The 19,490-nt window shown below is 39.1% G+C and overlaps 1 protein-coding gene across 1 annotated transcript in view; it reads right to left on the reverse strand.

The window, feature by feature from the left end:
- tspoap1 (TSPO associated protein 1) overlaps positions 1 to 19,490 on the reverse strand; it is a 149,642-nt gene that overhangs the window by 34,076 nt on the left and 96,076 nt on the right. The window contains exons 10-21 of the mRNA XM_079871835.1: positions 19,296 to 19,379; positions 19,075 to 19,164; positions 17,218 to 17,340; positions 17,023 to 17,127; positions 15,481 to 15,531; positions 15,299 to 15,331; positions 11,581 to 11,752; positions 8,849 to 8,926; positions 5,870 to 6,081; positions 2,396 to 2,502; positions 2,171 to 2,280; positions 343 to 1,230 (exon numbers count right to left, since the gene is read on the reverse strand). Coding sequence (XP_079727961.1) covers positions 343 to 1,230; positions 2,171 to 2,280; positions 2,396 to 2,502; positions 5,870 to 6,081; positions 8,849 to 8,926; positions 11,581 to 11,752; positions 15,299 to 15,331; positions 15,481 to 15,531; positions 17,023 to 17,127; positions 17,218 to 17,340; positions 19,075 to 19,164; positions 19,296 to 19,379 — 2,053 coding nt within the window. The remainder of the gene's footprint in view (positions 1 to 342; positions 1,231 to 2,170; positions 2,281 to 2,395; positions 2,503 to 5,869; positions 6,082 to 8,848; positions 8,927 to 11,580; positions 11,753 to 15,298; positions 15,332 to 15,480; positions 15,532 to 17,022; positions 17,128 to 17,217; positions 17,341 to 19,074; positions 19,165 to 19,295; positions 19,380 to 19,490) is intronic.

Raw genomic sequence — 19,490 nt, forward strand, 5'->3', positions numbered from 1 at the left:
CAATTTGGAAAAAGTGCTAATTTGGAATTCCACCATGGAAAAAGTGGGCCGGTCTTGGGCCTGAAACTCCCGGGCTGAAAAGTGGCCCCACTCCGGCCCTGCCTCAGGCTCTGGCTGACGTTCAAAATAAAAGTCCGGAGCACCGTCAAAATAAAAGTCCCAACAACAAGCGCGGTGCCTACCGCCTACTGGAGGTGCGAATGCAACCACGAAAACATTCCTAAGGGAACCATTAGTTCTCGGGTAACCACCCTGGTGGCTAGTTCTTATAACTAAGTTCCTAGAACTACCCGGTGCGAAAGCCCCTATACATTAGTTTCCGGTCTCATCTTTGCTTCTCACCTGCAGTCAGGGTTGTGAAAGAGGTCACTGCGGTTTTGCGTTCTCGGCACTCCGGCGGTAGTTCCCAGGCTGTGCGGTGCGGCCTGGCCTCCACTTTAACGCTGTAATTCAGGTTGGGTGTGAGGTTACTGAGGCACAGTGAATAGCATCCCGCCTTTACCAGCTCACACTCTTCGTCATTCAAAGACACAATGTGCACGTAGTTACTGTTGCTAGGTAGCCAGGTCAGGCTGGCCGAGGTAGCCGTTACACGTTCGACGCGCAGTTGAGTCGGCGCCACGCACACGTCCCGCCCAACGAGGATACTGCAACGCAGCTGGTCCGAGTTCCCGCGCTCCGTCAGACTCTGCACTGCAATCCGATATGCTTTCTGCGCTAAATCCAGCCTCTCCAGAACGGCCTTCGTTTGGGTACCAAATGGCACGTTGATCCGCAACTCGTGGTCCACGTAGACATTATAGCTAAACACTGATCCCCAGCCGGTCGGGACTAGCGGAGACTCCCAGCCAATGATGATACTCTTGGCTAGCTGCTTGATTAGTGTTAGCTTGCGGGGGTAAGGCACAGTGTCCACCCCCACCTCCTCTAGATCCAAGTCTAAGCCGTTGGTGAGCGGGACGGCCAGGGCAGGGTTAGTGGGGTTGGCTTTGGCATTGTCACCGGGAGCTGAGGCTGTCGTGGAGGTCTCCGTCCTTTCGGAGGTGCTGTGGGCGAAACGTAAGTGATGTTGATGCAGCCGCTCACTGCCGCTGTGAAAGCTGCTCTCCTGGAAGGAATTATGGGACACATCGCCACCCTGGTGAGGGTGTGAGCTCATGAAGTCGTCGTCCGACACACGCTCCACAAAGTTGGAGGGAACGAGGCCTCTTCTACCGTCCATCAGCTCGCCTAAATGGTTTAACACAATAGTGTTAGTTATAGGTATGATAGTGTTGTTGAAGGAAATTTAAAGTAGATTTTTAGAAATTTGAATAGTAAATGATTTTTACATTTTCAGAGGTAAACTCACTACTACCATGCTAGAGTGTGTTGAGTAGTTGGTTATGACCTTTTAGTACACATAGTGTACATACATACATACATACACACACACATACTCACATACATACATACATACATACATACACACACACATACATACTCACATACATACATACATACATACATGTACATACATGCATGCAAGCACACATACATACATGCACACAGTTACACGCACACACACACACACACACACACACACACATGCACCCACACATACATATATGCACACACACACACATGCACCCACACAAACATATATGCACACATCCTTACACATACATAAATGCACACATACTTACACACACATACACGCACACAGACATACACGTGCACACATACATACACGCACACATACTTATATACACACATGCATACACATATGCACACATACATGCACGCACACATACATACACTCATACATACATGCAAACATACATACATGCACACATACATTCACCCACACATACTTACACGAACACATACACACACGAACACACACATACACGCACATATATATAATAATATATATATACACACATATTTATGAAAACCTTTTATTATCTATAAAATAAAAAATAATAATAATTTATAAAAAAAAGTCTGCTCACATCTATTTTTCACTAGTCTAGTTAAAAATTATTTCAACAGCTAATGCTAGTTCAAAATAAAAAAAAATTGAAAAAATCTGAGGTCTGTTTTTTAATCAGTGCATTTACAGCATCTACTGGGAATTTTGAACATTTAATTTGGTCTCATTTATCTTTTAAAAAAATCATAAACTCACCCTCATAGAAGCCGTCATCATCCATGTCTCCATAGACGTAAATGTACTCTCCCGCTGTGAGGGGCAACTCAACCTCCGGGTTATCATTAGGACCATCATAGGGATTGTAGCTGCATTTAGAAATAAAAACAGGCCAACATTTAAAGTGTGTAATTTGTTTGATGCTTGTGGCAGTTTAGTAAATGCTGAAAGCAGAAATCATTAAATAAGTCTAATGGTGTTTACCTGTAACGTGCAATGAAGACCTGGAGTTTAGCTGCTCCTTTACTGACCGAATACGGCGCTGGAGAAACGTCAATATCCAGCTCCTCAACTTCACTAGCAGTGTCCACCTGAAACACACACACACACACACAAATACTCAATATGAGATTAATTAAATATTAAATGGATGATTGAAATATGAAAAATGAATGAATTTGGTAATGTGATTTGGATCTAAAACAAAGTTGACCTCTTCTTTGGCAGGTTAAACCCGTTTTAATCTAAACCAGTAATTCTCAACTTGTGGGTCTTGAAATGTCACAAATGAGTTACAGAAGGGAAAAACACTGCTATATGCAAATAATATAATGCAACTAACCATATAATTGTGCATAGGTAGGATTATAAAACCAAAACAAAAAAACCCAAAACGGATATACTTTTAATTCCCAGATGTTTTGTTGTTGATGTAAAAGGTTGTGTTTCCAATTAAACACTATGGAATCTACAACTATATGGACAAAAGGAATGGGACACCTGACCTACGCACCAACAGGGACTGTAATGACATTGCATACTAACAGTCTTCATACATAGACATTAATATTGAGTTGGCTTTCATTCTCTTCAGCCATATCAGCTGCACTCTTCTGGGAAAGCTTTCCACAAATGTTTCTGTGGGAATTTTAGCCCATTCATCCAATAGAGCATTTGTGAGGTCAGGCACTGATTTTGGACAAGATGGCCTTGCTCGCAATCTCCGTTCCAGTTCATCCCAAACATGTTTGATCGGGTTGAGGTCAGGTCAAGTTCTTCCACACCAAACTCATCCAGCCATGATTTAAAGGGGTGGTTGATTATGATTTGACTTGTCTAACTTTAGTTAGTGTGTAATGTTGCTGTTTGAGCATAAACAACATCTGCAAAGTTACAACACTCAAAGTTCAAAGCAAAGGGAGATATTTGCTTTTAAAGAAATCGCTTTTTAAGGACTACAACAAACGGCTGGTAAAGACTACACCACATTCCTCCCGGGTTAGTGACATCACCAACCCTAGAATTTACATAAACCCCGCCCCCTGAACACGATTTATAGATTATGAAGACAGAATATGCTAATCAATGACTAGAAGATAACTACACATCAGCTTCATAAATTCATCAACTAACCATTCAGAAATGTCCTGTTGCTTCTACATGTTGTCACTTCTTCTTGAGTCTCTTCATCATTGTCTGACTCCGGGTTTGAACATAAAAAGCTAAAAGTTTTTGCAATTTTCAGTGCATGTCTGTGTGAGTGCAAGCTGTTGAAGCTCCGCCCCCTGTGCTGGGAGTAGCAGCTCATTTGCATTTAAAGGAACAGACACAAAACGGTGTGTTTTTGCTCACCCTCAAAAATGTGAAATTTTAGCATGCTATATAAAAATATCTGTGGGGTATTTTGAGCTAAAACTTCACACACACACTCTGGGGACATCAGAGACTTATTTTACATCTTGTGAAAAGGGCATTATAACACCCCTTTAATGGACCTTACTTTGTGCACTGGGTTTCAGTCATGCTAGAATAGAAAAGGGCCTTTCCCAAACAGTTCCCACAAAGATAGAAGCATAGCATTGTCCAAAATGTCTTGGTATGCTGATGCATTAAGGTTTCCCTTCGCTGGAAGTAAAGGAGCCTAACCCCTGAAAAACAACCCCACACCATCATCCCCCCTCCACCAAACTTACAGCTGGAACAATGCAGTCATGCAGGTCATTTTAAAGGTGATTTTATAAACCTGTGGCAATGAATCTGAGGCCCTGTTTACACCTGCTATTAAGAAGCATTTTTGTCAATTGGATCACAAGTGGACCACGCTAACTACAGGTGTAAACAGGGTCTAAAACGTTTTGAGCTACTCCAGATGTAGTTTAAAACACATTCAACCGGATTGTTTTGGTGGTATAGACCCTCATGTGGTCGAATGTGTTCGATCAGCCACAAAAGACTGTCTTCTCTCCGCCTACTGACCTAATGTAAACACCATGGGAAGCATGTTAGCCAGACACGATTTTAACTTTGTCGGCTGGAGACCCAAGTTTGGTTTGAAGAGGAAAAATGTCCTAATCCCAATGTTCTCTCAACATTCCTGATTTCTAACACACACTCACAGCGTTCGACTGGTCTTGTGGCTGTCAGAGCAGAAACGAAAGCTGATGCTCTCCGTATGTTTTTCCGTCATCTCCGGACGCGTTCATGTGTAAATTACACTAACTTATTTCGTCCATTAGATTGAAAGATCTGAAAAAGCCCAGCATTTACCCATCCATAGACCCTCCCCTCAAAGAAATCAGGACAGAAGTTTTGGGACAGAAGACGGATTAAAACACCAGGAGTAAACGGGAATGTGTTTCCCTCGTCTACTTGTGATCCGATCGACCGAAACGCATCTTAATACCAGGTGTAAACAGGGCCTGAATGAAACACCTGAATTCAAGAATTAAAAGGTTAAAAATTACAAAGATGTCAGGATGGACAGATTGCATAACACCCTCATCCTCAAAAACCATGAGCAAAACTCAAAAAGACAATTCAACTAATCTAAAAACTAGGCATACATTGCACTTATTTACTTATGCATGTCACCACTGGCAAATACCAGCATCTCACATTATGCACCACATGTAGAACGTTTATTAGTAAATAATAATGATAACAACAGGTCTGTCCCTTAGTAAACTTGCAGTGTCAGCATCTGAAATCATCTAAATATAGTGATGCTGTGAGTAAGAAGTAAACTGACCCATGTAAATTGAAGCAGTATTTATAGCTAAAGGGTAAAACCTTTTATGGATAATCACTTACAACTACTACGACCTTCATAATCCAGCACTGCACAGGATTATCTCACTGAATATCAGCTTTAGACAGCTGCAGGCGCGCCGGAGAGCGTCTGAACTCTGACCCGGGACCAGTTTTTAACTTCACAGCTTGAAGGAACACTCAACCCGGTCATTCATGAAATTCAACCCAGAAAGAACCCAACAAATGATCTGCATTCTAGATAATCCTGCACAAAACAGTGGAGTGAAAGAAATAACTCTGTGTCTAAGTTTGTACGTTTTTTTATTTAGCCATTTAAGACATAAAAAGTCCCAGTTTATTCCGACCCCTGTAAAGATATGAACTTGTTAGCAGTGTTATTTTAGTATCATCAATATACTATTATAGCATTTATTAATATTTAGATTTTTTTTAAACTTTCAAATATTTTAAATTTATTCTGATTGAATTATATTTTTAATTTAAGATTTTAACAATGTTGTTCTTTTTCGTTTTTTTTTTATAGGTCTATTTAGTTTTTATTAATTTTATTTAAATAACATGGGCAACTAAATGAAATAAAATAAGTTTAACTTAAGTTAACAATTTATTTAACATTTATTTATTTCAATTTCTATAAATTCTTTGTGCTAATTTTAGTTGTGTGTGTAGTGGTGTAGTTTCTCTCACCTCATGTGTAGGACTGGCCTTTCGGGGACTGGCCGGGCGAGAGCCAGCGGATTTGGGCGAGAGGTGCGTGGTCTCAGATCTGGGACTGGACGTGGAGCCGGACTTCACGCTGATGGCAGGCAGCTCTCGATGTTTGGTGGTCGGTGAGCGCTCGGGACGAGACAGTTCGGCCGCATGTGGAGTGGAGCCCGTCCGCAAGACCGCAGCCACATCTAACAGAGACAGAGGAGAGCATGCATGAGTGTAGGGAAAGGTACCCAGTATGACTGACTTTCTTCAATGGAAACATATGAGCAGGGCCTCAAACTAACTTCTTGGCACACCTGCCAATGGTCAGTGACTTAAGAAAATAATTTAAAAAAAGTAAATATTTCTTACTAGCCATGAAGCTGTTTTTGCATAAACAGACAGTTATGACGAAATTAAAACTTTTCAGGTACAGAAATGTAATAAAGTAATCAAACGTAAAATACAGTATAAACTAAACGTAGATTAATCCTTATTAAAGTTACAAAAGTTATAAGAACAGCGAGTGAATTTTCTCTTTGTCTTTTGTTGTTTGATTAACGTTATTATAGAGACGGCAGCAGGAATATTAAGAGCTGCACGGATCCAATATAATGATACACGTGTGTTTTCTTTCTTTTTTGGGAGGATGTTTGTGCAAAGAAAACGTACACACAGCGAATAAAGAATTGAGTTCCCTTTCACGTCTTCTTGCGCTTGAATATTTCAATTGGCTTCAACTTTCGTGACGATGCAGCGCTGGCCTGTTAACCGTCCCAAAGCATTGTTCACATTCATGTTTTTATAATATTGCATTGCTAGAAACTCTAACAAATATTTCATATACTTGCCAACACCAATTTTTTCCCGCATTTGGCACTTGGCGAGTGTTCATTTTAGGCCCTGCATACAAGGTATGTTCTCAAAATACAGTTCAACATGTATATGTATGTGTGCACATAATGCTTTGAGAGTTTACAAGCATGTGTTTATGTGTCTGTCTGATTTATCTGTGTTTATTAGTGACTCTAGTCACCCTGTGATCGACATAGTGCACATCCTTCACCTCTGCTTACATTTATTCATCGCTCGCCTGCTTTAAAATGACTTTTCAGACATTTCACTGAGCATTTCCATCAGCAACTTTAAAAAGACTTCCTCGTATTGCAGTGGATTAATCAGAATGAGGCAAATAAAAACACAAAAGTGCTTTCTATGCGTGTTAACATCTAAACATGCTGTTAGATTTGCATGATAAACATGTAATAATGCATCCACATATACAGTAGAAGATTAGGACAATGCTGGGATTCAGAATGGAGTACTCGCAGCAGACTGTGTAGTACATACTGCATACAGTACTGTTGTTAAAGACCCCCAGTGGAGAAAATCCAGCTTTTAATGTTGTTTATGTGTCTATGTGGTGTTTTTAATCTGCTTTAAGACAAACCGTGTGTAAATTCATAAGTCGACACCATTGCTGAGTATTTCCTCCTTAAAACTGCAGTGAACCAAAGACGCTCCTGTTTCCTTCATTCACAAACATATGATAGGAACAGGAACACACTCGTGACAGGATTGGTCACATGTTTGTGAATGAAGGAAACAGGAGCGTCTTTGGTTCACTGCAGTTTTAAGGAGGAAATACTCAGCAATGGTGTCGACTTATGAATTTACACATGGTTTGTCTTAAAGCAGATTAAAAACACCACAGACACATAAACAACATTAAAACTAGATTTTCTCAATCAATTTTTTTTAAGAGTGGACAGGATAAATTGGGTACATATAGCGGGTGAATTATGTAGGCTATATGATATATATTACGATGTTATGATAAACTATATGCCTTTCTCCACTGACTTCCTATGATGTTCAAAGCAAAGAAGGTTTTTAGAGGGCAGACTGAGATGACGAACGGGAACATGGTTTGTGTAACATTAGCAGCACATTATTAGCTGTTTGATAACATAGTCAAGCAAAAGGCTGATCATATCAGTAACCGTTATGAGTCCGACGTTGTAGAAAGCGATACATAAAACGCATAACCATTCTGATACATGGACTGTATAATTCAACTCTTCCTCTGAATCAGTTTCTGCTTCAAACATATATGGCTGAATTAAAACGATATTTCCACTTGCCATTCTGTAGCGTTTACTACAGTAAAGTTGACTGAGTGGATCAGGAGTGAGTGAGTGGAGGCGGGGATCATTTGCATATTCATGGATCCGCGTATACAAAATTTAGCAAGGGTGTAGAGTTACAATCTAGCTATTTTAAGGCATGAAAAAAATTAAATATGTAATTTTGACAAAGATGAGTTTTAAGAGATACAATTATTGACTGCAGGGGGACTTTAAAACTAGTACATGAAACAGTATGCCATTTCATGCAATAGTATGCTACACTTTTGGCACATGACCTCACTAGATTGCACACTTAATTTAGTAAGTGTCCAATTATCATCAACATAGTACAAGTACTATGGTAGTAAACCATTCTGAACATAGTCAAGAAGCAGCTGTCAGGGAGAGCAGATCACCATGGTGAATTCTGATTGGTCCATCAGAATAAAGCAGCCAATGAAATCCTCACAAAGCTAAGAGACATGCAACGTCCTACCAAATATGTAAGTGATCATTTCATATGACAAATACCAATACAAACCTCACATTAACAAGGTGAGAGCTGCAAACAGTACCATCGTCAATACACAGAACGTCTACAACATCACATAGAGGATTATTTTATGGTTCAGGATAGGGCAGGGCGGTATGATCGACTTGTTTCTCAGGTTATATATTTTCATATCGCCCAGCTCTAGCTCAGGACAGATCATGTTACACATTCATCATGGATGTGACCACTTCTGCCCACGGTCACACTCCATGTGTTATTCATGCAGGCAGACACGTGACGTCTTCCATTCAAGACAAACACAGCCTAGAAGAAGACCAAGTTCAATAGTACCAGGCTCACAGGCATCACAGAGGGCTTCATTGCCCTCCAAACTCCAGAAGGCGATGTCTTCCCATGAAGAATTTGTGCCTGGAAAAAGAAGGGATAATGCAGACGGAATCCACTTATGGATCTCTAACACATACAGTAATCGGGCTGCGTTCCAAAACCTAGTGAGCTGCCAACCTAGACAGCATTATACAGCATCATAAGGTGTGATCGTGACACAAAAGCTGCTTTGAAACAATCTGTATTGTAAAAAGCGCTATATAAATAAAGCTGACTTGACTAAAAGGTAGGCAGCAGCAATACAACGATACCTCGTAAGATACCTTGTTTTGGCCTAATTCTATGGCAACATACTGTAGTGTGTAGGCAAACCCAGCATGCATTATGATAGAAAATTTAAAGGGTAACTCTTGCCAAAATGCAACCTAGGCTCTTTTTGTTAATCTCCCCGAGGCAAACTTTCATTTAAAAGCATAATTAGAATGGAAACGCCACTTTTAAGTTTGACCGTATTTTCGTTTTAGGTTAAAAGCCTTGTGAATGGGAGTGAATGGGGCACGACTATGATAGCATCAAAATCACTATTTTTAAACACTAAGAAGGCTCGACACAACATGAAACTTTGCTTGAAGTGTCACCAGGGGCTCTACACATGAACATTGTTTGTGTACACAGAGTTTACTAAAAAGAAAGATTTTGAACAACTCACTGTAGCTCTGTGTCCGCCGCCATTTTGACAGTCAAAAATAGTTGATCTCCGAATGTGAATGAACTGACTCAAAATTTTAGTATCGCTTCTTATATGAGGATCCTTTTTCAAATACAAGGACAATATTGATTTTCACTAACGACAAAACAACAAATTATCCATGAATTTATATTGAACTTTAGGAGCTTTCCATCTTTACTCTCCTCCCTGTTACGGAGATCGACTATTTTTGACTGTCAAAATGCCGGCGGACGGAAACAACAACAGCTACTGTGAGTTGTTCAAAATCTTTCTTTTTAGTAAACTCTGTGAACACAAACAATGTTCTCAATGCTGGAGTTCATGTGTAGAGCCCCTGGTGATACTTCCAGCACAGTTTCATGTTGTGTCGAGCCTTCTTAGTGTTTAAAAATAGTGATTTTGATGCTATCATAGTCGTGCCCCATTCACTCCCATTCACAAGGCAATTTAACCTAAAACGAAAATACGGTCAAACTTAAAAGTGGCGTTTCCATTCTAATTATGCTTTTAAATGAAAGTTTGCCTCGGGTAGATTAACAAAAAGAGCCTAGGTTGCATTTTGGCGAGAGTTAAAATTTAATGCACCTCAACTGAAGGAAATAATATCACAACATTTATTTCCATCAAGAGGTGCATCATTTTTTGCTCAAGATCTTGTATTGCTAATGCAAGAGTCCAGCACTCTGTAAAGTCTCTTCCAGCACATCCCCAAAGACTTTCAGTGAATTTAAACTTTGGATTCATGTGTGAGAATTATTTTTCATGCCCTTCCCAACCATTCTTTCACAATCTGAGCCTGATGAATCTTGACATTGTCATCCTGGAATATGCCATGATGTTCTTCCTACATGGTTGTTTTCAAGAAATGAAAAGCTACACACTCCATCAGTTAGGTTTAGAAGAACTGTTGCCAAACATTTAATATGCTAGAAACATCATAATCTCTGCAATATACGGTTTCTCGCCCGTCACAGAGGATTGTTATTGTACACATATTTGATAGATCACGGTATTGATTTAGCATTGTAGCCTATTAGCAAAACATTTCTGTATATTTTTTTATTTTTGCAAAGGTCCCTTTAGGGCAGTGGTCTCAAACTCAATTCCTGGATGACCACAGCTCTGCACAGTTTCGCTCCAACCCTAATCAAACACACCTGATCCAGCTAATCAAGGTCTTCAGGATTACTAGAAACTTTCAAGCATGTGTGAGCTGGAGTTGGCTGGATAGAGCTGTGGTCCTCCAGGAATTGAGTTTGAGAGACCACTGCTTTAGGGGCTCTGTAAAAACCTGTGGTTATTGAAAGAAAACAAGCTGCCAAAAGGATTGAATCCAATATTTGGTGAGAGATTTATAAGCAAGTTAAAAGGCCAGTCATTTTTGACCCGGAACACCAAATATAACATGCTAGAAACATAATAATCTCTGCAATAATGATCCAATCTTGAATGGACTCTTAAGCATTTGGCTATTTAAAGAACAGCGACTTTATTTTTGGCCGGGCAGACTACCGTTCAGAAGTTTGGGGTTGGTAAGATTTTTTCAATGTTTGGCCAATAGGACAATGAATTGACATTTTACGGCACGGTTTCTCGCCCGTCACAGAGGATGCGTTGAAACGGACATAAGGCCGTGATATTACAGGTATACTGCCCTAACGAAAGCCACATTTTGAGCAAATACATCTTTATTTATTGATGCACATCCCTACTCTCAGCGACGCACAAAGTAAATAGATTATAGACAGTATACATAAACAGATTATTTTTTATGCATATGCACACAATATTTTCTCGTGAGCACACAAAAAGTATTTTTGGGGGGTGAAATGGTCCCTTTAGGGGCTCTGTAAAAACCTGTGGTTATTGAAAGAAAACAAGATGCCAAAAGGATTGAATCCAATATCTGGTGATAATGTAGCATAATAAGGCCCATCATTTTTAAGTAGGTGAAGGATTTTCCACACAGCACAGCACAAGGGTTAATTTAGCGTACCAGTCTCACCGGGCAGGCCGAGCCCATTGGTCAGCTGGGTCAGACTGGAGCTGGACAGCAGGCCGGGGGCCGACAGGTCGATCTTTGAGGCCTGAACCCGAAACTTATCCAGTTCCTGTGACAGCATCCCAAACTGTTCGCTCTGACTGCGGCACTTGTCCTCCAGCTCCCGAACCTTCGCCTACACAGGGTCGACATTAACATGCACACATTAACTCATATTCACGAGGTACATACATATGTTAAACATAACCGTTTGTTTGATGAAGAAATGCAGATGCTAAAAGCAATGAATGATGCACTGCAAAAGTGGGATTAGCCAATCAGAGCATGTGATGATGCAATGAATATGTGACATCATCTATTCAGTGTCTATAATCGGGCAAGTCTCGAGAGTCAAATTACAGCTAATGAAACTATAAATATATTTATAAGAGCTTTCAGGCTATCATTTTCTGTGCTTTACAAGACATTTTTGTTAACTTTAGGATATTGATCTCAGAAAAAATACAAAACTATAACTAAATGAATACAAGAAGAGTTTGAGACTATAAAAATAGATTCATCCAACATGTGAAAAATCCAACACATCTCTCCTTAACAAGACAATATGATTTGTAACTATATAATATTACTCGCTGAAGTTACTCGAGTTTATTTCTTTGTTCAAATCACTAATCATAAGCTCTATTTATTTAGGAATATTCAGACTATTCATTTTAATAGTTCTCATATATCTTAATATTTGTGTCATTGAAACCTAAACCCTGTAAAATCATAAAAATCTGGTGTGTATGTTTTCTCAATAACAATTGTAATGCATCGAGTCACATGATATGTGCACAAAAAAAGCTTCATGAATAAAAGCAACGAGTGAAGTGGAGGCAAAGGAGAAGGGTTAAAGCCGTTTTGCTGAGTGTAAACTACTAGCGTGTAGTAAAGCATTCAAAGCTCGAGAGGTTGAGTTCGTGAGACTACGGCGAGCTAGTTTCACTTCCGGCTCTGTGGTTCAGTTTCCTGGCACACTGAGCACACAAGGCTCAAAAACACACTCACACACACATTAACTGGCCGACTGTCACTTGTTGAGTCTTGTTGCTCTCAGCCCTAAAAATAAAGAGTTTCCTGTAAAACTCTCACCTCAAAAGTCCACGTGTCAAATTTAAACTTCAGAATTCTCACAATTAACTTTAACACATTGCACAGAAAATACTCTCTGAGAAAAACAAAACCCAAAAAGCTGAATAGCACCCAACTTTTAGGAGTGTTTTTAGCCCTTCTTTCACGTTTAAAACATTTATTGGAGTGCTAAAGACTATAATAGAGATGCTGCTGTCATGCTAAACACTCACAAAAACACCTTGTGAACACCTTTAGCCCTGTGGTTTAAGTAAACTGCAAAACAGATCTCACAAACCACACACGCGGACACACACCCATGTGCACACACACACGTGCACACACACACACACACACACACACACACACACACACACACACACACACGCACACACACACACACGCACACACGCACGCACACACGCACACACGCACACACGCACACACGCACACACGCACACGTTTGTTTGTGAGGAAATTGCATAGACTTGCATTGGTTTTATTTCAGGTTAGGGATATATATGGCCTAACCCAACCTCTACCCATGAACCCACCCATCACAGAAACACTTGATTTCTAGAAAAACATATTTCGGCTGATTCATCAGTCCCTCCAGGATTGCGCGGGTATTTTTTTTTTCTTTTCTGAATTTGCTGCGGAAATATTTTTTGCTGTTTTGCAGTGAAAACCCACCAATAATCATGATGCACTTATAATTAGTGTTAGTGACAGCAAGAGTGCAATTACCTGGAAATACTTGTTTTTGCATGTTTACTGAAACTGTGGTTCTGGTCCCACATGCACGAGGCAGTGGTGACACCAGCACAGAAATACTTGAAATAATTACATTTTTCTGAAAATTCACAATTGTGTTGGACACAAAACCTTCTGTTGTGATCAGTGACACTGATTATACTACACATGTTAAATGTTATAAATTAGTATTTAATGTTTTTACAATTTCACAATTATAATCAGTCTATTGTCTTCAATTTATTAGAGTATTGTCAGTGATTGCATTTAAAAAGAACATATCCAGTGAAATAATTGTTCAAATCTACTAGTGAAATGAGGCAATTAACAGGAGTAGCAAATTTTAGCCCAATATACATTATTTTCAGTATTACATAGTAGTTTAATTGTTTCATTAACCTCTAGAAACTTTCATTTCATCAAACACACACACACACACACACACATATATATATATATATATACAAACTTTCCGACATGAGGCCCATTTGAGCGATGGACAGGGTAATATTAAATATTCAAAATAATTCATTCATGACCTACACTTGTCTATTTTCTTTTTAACCTCTTCGCTTCCAAAATGCGTGATAGAGACGTGGCTGTGCAAGTGATCCAGCGCCTTATTTATATTATAAATATTATATTATATCACCCTGTCCATCGCTCAAATGGGCCTCATGTCGGAAAGTATATTTCCTTTTAAAACACTTGCAAATAACCGGATGCTCCATATTCCTCTAACTTTACAAGGGAATTCACTGCAATGCAGCAGCAGGACACTTGAACACATCCTGATTCATTTGTTTGGACTGAATTTAGAATTTTTATAAGCTAATATTGCTTCCCCCCTCTCAGGTTAACATTTTTTTTGCAGAAAAATTGAGGAAAGAAGACAAAAATATGAGCTGCCGCAAATTATGCAGAGTTTGCTTGATGTTGAATGAAATTCTGCAGACAGTAAAATAACCTCACTAGTCAGTTGTCATAATATTTCACTATGTAAGTGAGGAAAATTGGCCCTTACAAGTATAGTTAAACAACCACACACACAAACACACACACACACACGCTCCAGAAACTGAACCTAACTTGGCTCTAAACAGACACAGAGGGTTTTAGGCCTAATGAATGTGTTTTGGAGCGGTTCTGATACCTGCATGCAGTCCAGTGTATTCTGGTTAGCGGCCAAAAAAACACAGAGTATAAGAAAGAAAGAGAAAAAGAGAGAGAAAGAGAGAGAGAGAAAACATCATGCATTTCAAAAGCAGCCCGAGCAGAAATTAGTTTAGATTATTAAACGCTGCAATCCAGAACCTGTTGAACCGCATCACTGCTGAAAGTATCTACTGAGAGTCTCAAAACGCAGTTTATCAAGTTATATTTTTAGCAAGCTGCAAGGTAACAGAGTGAAATACTTCGTTCTATCCTCATATCACAAATGCACGGACATTCATGCAACAAAAAAAAAAAATCTGAGCTGCAAACTCAAAGCGCTTGCAACATCACGGTTTGATTCTCACTGACACTGATATAGTATAAACGTTAAATGCAATGAGAGTCACTTTGGATAAAAGCGCCATAACACCATATTCATTTGCCTTATTGCCTTGCTGAATTTATTACATTGTTAATTTATTGCATATTTATTTTATTACCATTACAGTACACTTATTTTTTTAATATTAATGTTTAGGCATTATTGTGTGTGCCGCAACTCAAGGGACTTTGAAATGATAAACCGGACTAGTAGGTAAACAGAGCCCTCTGGAGGATGAAGATACAACCATCAGTGATGCAGTTTAGAAAGACAGGAAACGCATCACATCAAACAGGAAGTGCACACGCTGTACTCTACCAGCTCTCTGTGCAATACGAGCTGCACCAGATCCTGAGAAAGACACAATTCAGTTAAACAACGCACAAACACACAATCATTAACACCCCAAGCATCATAAACAGTCCGCTTCTGTCATCCACTCATCATCCTCTTTAGTTAATGCACATCGGTTAGATTAAACTATCATTAAACTAACTCACCTCCAGCATCTGCACCACACCTTCATGTTCTCTTTTGGCAAAAAACTGAGCCTGTGGAACCAGAACACACTCTTCAGCACAAAATAACACATGCAACCATGTGATTCAATCATATATATGAAGAGTTCAGATGCAAAAGCCTCTAAGTGCCATGTGAAATTTTCTTCTAGAATGATCATTTTTATCAAGCTTGTATATTTAAGTTCAGTAATTTCACTTAAATGACAATGCATGTGCAGTCATACTGCACATGCATTGTTCATACAATGCAGATATGAATTGTCATTTAAGTGAAATTACTGAACTTAAATATACGAGCTTGATAAAAAATGATCATTCTAGAAGAAAATTTCACATGGCACTTAGAGGCTTTTGCATCTAAACTCTTCATATATATATATATATATATATATATATATATATAGGCTGTGACTATTTCAAAAAAACTAAACTGGTAGGGAAAATGACAAATTGAAATCTCTTAACTTAAATTGGCGAATATAATTTTACACCGAAAAAGCATAATAGGGCCATTATCAACTAATATGAACAAAGAACAATTGTATTTTTTATAAACCAACATTAAGAAAGGTTAATAAACGCTGTAAAAAATATATTCTTCATAGTTAGTTAATGTTAACGTACACTGCCGTTCAAAAGTTTGCGATCAGTTAGTCTCTTCTGCTCACCAAGGCTACATTTATTTGATTAAAAATACAAAACAAAAAATAATATTGTGAAATATTATTACACTTTAAAATATAAACCGGTTTATATGTGAATATATAGTAAAGTGTAATTTATTCCTGTGATCAAAGCTGAATTTTCAGCATCTTCAGTGTCACATGATCCTTCAGAAATCACTCTAATATGATGAATTGATCCTCAAGAAACATTTATTTATTATTATCAATATGTACAGTAATTTCTTTAAATTCTTTCAAAAAAAAAAAAAAATCGTACTGACCCCAATCTTTTGAATGATAGTGTATAATGTTACAAAAGCTTTCTATTTCAGATAAATGTTGTTCTTTTTAAAAACTTTCTATTCATCAAAGAATTTACACAACTGTTTTGAACATTGATAATAATAATCATAAATGTTTCTTGAGCATCAAATCATCATATTAGAGTGATTTCTGAAGGATCATGTGACACTGAAGACTGGAGTAATGATGCTGAAAATTCAGCTTTGATCACTGGAATAAATTACACTTTACTATATATTCACATAGAAAACAGCTGTTCTAAATTGTAATAATATTTCACAAATATAACAGTTTGTACTGTAGTTTTGATCAAATAAATGTAGCCTTGGTGAGCAAAAGAGTTATTTTAAAAACATAAAAAAAGTACAGTTCCCAAAGCTTTTGAATGGCAGTGTATGCATTAATAAATGAGACCTGTAAAGTGTTATCATCAACTGAATATGCAAGAATGTGATTTCGCTTAGAATCAATGTCAACAGATCATTAGGGTTAATGAAAACGAAGCACAAACATGAGACTCATCGCTATGTAAATTCTTATGCTAATGACTGACCCGCTGAAGCCGCTTGATTTCATCCTGTTTGAACTTGAGGATTGCCAGTGCCTGTTCATGCTCCAGTTCCAGCTGTTGCCTGCGATCGGCGACCTCTCGCATGTGCTGCCACAACACAACCACACAAACCAGTCACACACCAAACCGTGGGGAAGCCTATCGAAGGGGTTTCTGACAGGAGTGTGTGTGTGTTACCTTTAGGACCTGCTCTAGGTTCTCCAGCTTTGCACGGAGTCGCTGGTTCTCCTCCAGTACTGAACTATGCTGAGCGCTCAAAACACAGAGCTGTTCCTTTAGCTCCTCATTTTCAGCCTGAGACTACAGAAACATGGGAACACTTCACAATCAGGTTCATTAGTTAATATATTAACTAACATGAAATAACAATGAGCAATACATTTGTTATTAATCTTTGTTAGTTAGTTCATACAAATCCAGCTGTACATTTTTTGTTCATGTTAGATCACAATGCATTAACTAATGTTAACAAATACAACAAATAACGTATTAGTAAATGTTGTAAGTAGTATTAACTAAGATTAAAGGGAGACTTCACCGATTAGCATTAAGCTTTGTATCAGTAGAAACCCGGTGGTATTCTCGAATGACCGTGCTTCCCTCCCTCATGTCCCCCTGAGACCAGAGATTTCTGTATTGTGCGTCTGGAAAAAAACCTCAGATGACGCTCAGATGGGCTTTTGTGTCCAGAGGCGAGAGACTCCAGCCAGTAGGAGGAGCTCGTCCCGCATGTGTTCAACCCGCCCATAGGGGGAGCTCACGATAAAACGCCGTCTTTTCAGTTTCGAGTCGACTAGTAGCCTAGCTGTATCATTTCTCCCGATACTGCCCTCTGTAACCGGTAGGCGTGGCTTGGGAGTGTCCTCGTAGGGCAGCGAAGCAAGTGCATTCTGGGAGTTGTTGTCTTTCATCCACATGAGCCAAAAATACATATTCTGGCTTTTCTAGTCTAGTCACGAACTTCTAAAATAATTTCACATTTCTACTACATAAATGACCCAATTTAAATACACATTCATCTTTCCAGCGGTGAAATATCCCTTTAATAAATGCTGAAGAAGTATTGTTAACTAACTAACGAACCTTATTGTAAAGTGTTACCAGAAATATTATAAGGTTACAATGGTTTTTAATACCCAGGCGGATCATAAAAAACATCATTTTCAATTTAAAGACCTGGGCTGAATCCGAAATCGTCCCCTATACCCTCATAAAGGGCATTATTCGAGGAGGCATCCATTTGTAGTGGTGTCCGAAACCATAGTGGACGTTATTGAGTGCACTCAATAACACAATAACGAATGTACAGCCAATGTACACTCAACAACCATCCGAATTCCCTCGTTTTCATTCAGTCCTTCAAGTGTACTGTATTAGTGGACTAATGTAGGGAACAGGTACTGAGGGTTTAGGGGGCGATTTTGGATTCAGCCCTGGTATTCTTAAATTAATTTCCAATTATCAGCAGGTAAATTACTTTAGCAACATGCCCTGCTATAGGGGCACACAAGTGTTAAAGAGGACCTATTATGCCCTTTCAGGCTCTACTAGAACAGGTTTTCCTTCTTAAATGTTGATTATTTTCCTCATATTCTCCATTGTTGCAGCTCCTCTCTTCCCAGTCTGTCAGGAACGCTCTGTTTACTTCCTGTCTCTATGAAGCCCCTCCTTCTGAAAAGCACACTGTGCTCTGATTGGTCGGCTGGAGCAGTGTGTTGTGATTGGTTGAGCGCTTCGAGTGTATTTGGGAAATGTCCCGCCCCTTTCCATAACCACCAGTTTAACACACTACTAACTAACTCAACCAGGCCCCGCCCTTTATTCTGCATATGAATTATTATAATGAGGAATATTGTGACGTGTTCGTTCCCGGAAGAAACTCAAGACTACAATGGAGGTGTTTCAGGAGTTCAGAAACACTGACTCTGATATAGAGAAGAACTCAGAGGTTTTTCATGCGCAAACAGCAACATTACACACTATAGAAATGTAAAAAAGCATATTAGGTCCTCTATGATAACTTTATACGTCTACCTGGTCAAGCAGCTGAGCCTTTCTCCTGAGGAGTTCTGCCTCCTCTACTAAGTGCTCATTTCTGCTGCGCTCGTCCACTAGCTGGTTCTCCTGTGAACACACACACACACACACACACACACACACACACACACACACACACACACACACACACAGATTTATCAGCCTGACACGCAGGAGACATGCACTGTAAGCATTAAAATAAAGAGAATCACGCTCACCAAATCGAGACATCGTTTCTGTCTCTTGCGGACCTCATGCTCAAGAACTTCACATTCTTTCCTCTTCTTGCCCAACTCACTTTCCTACAGAGACATCATATAACTTTTATAAGAATAACATCATATAAGAATGCTTTGAATAGCATGAATAGCAATCAGACTTCCATCATCATTTCTAGGTTTTCCATGACTGTG

The sequence above is a fragment of the Squalius cephalus genome, assembly GCF_949319135.1.
Source record: "Squalius cephalus genome assembly, chromosome: 5".
Taxonomy (NCBI): domain Eukaryota; kingdom Metazoa; phylum Chordata; class Actinopteri; order Cypriniformes; family Leuciscidae; genus Squalius; species Squalius cephalus.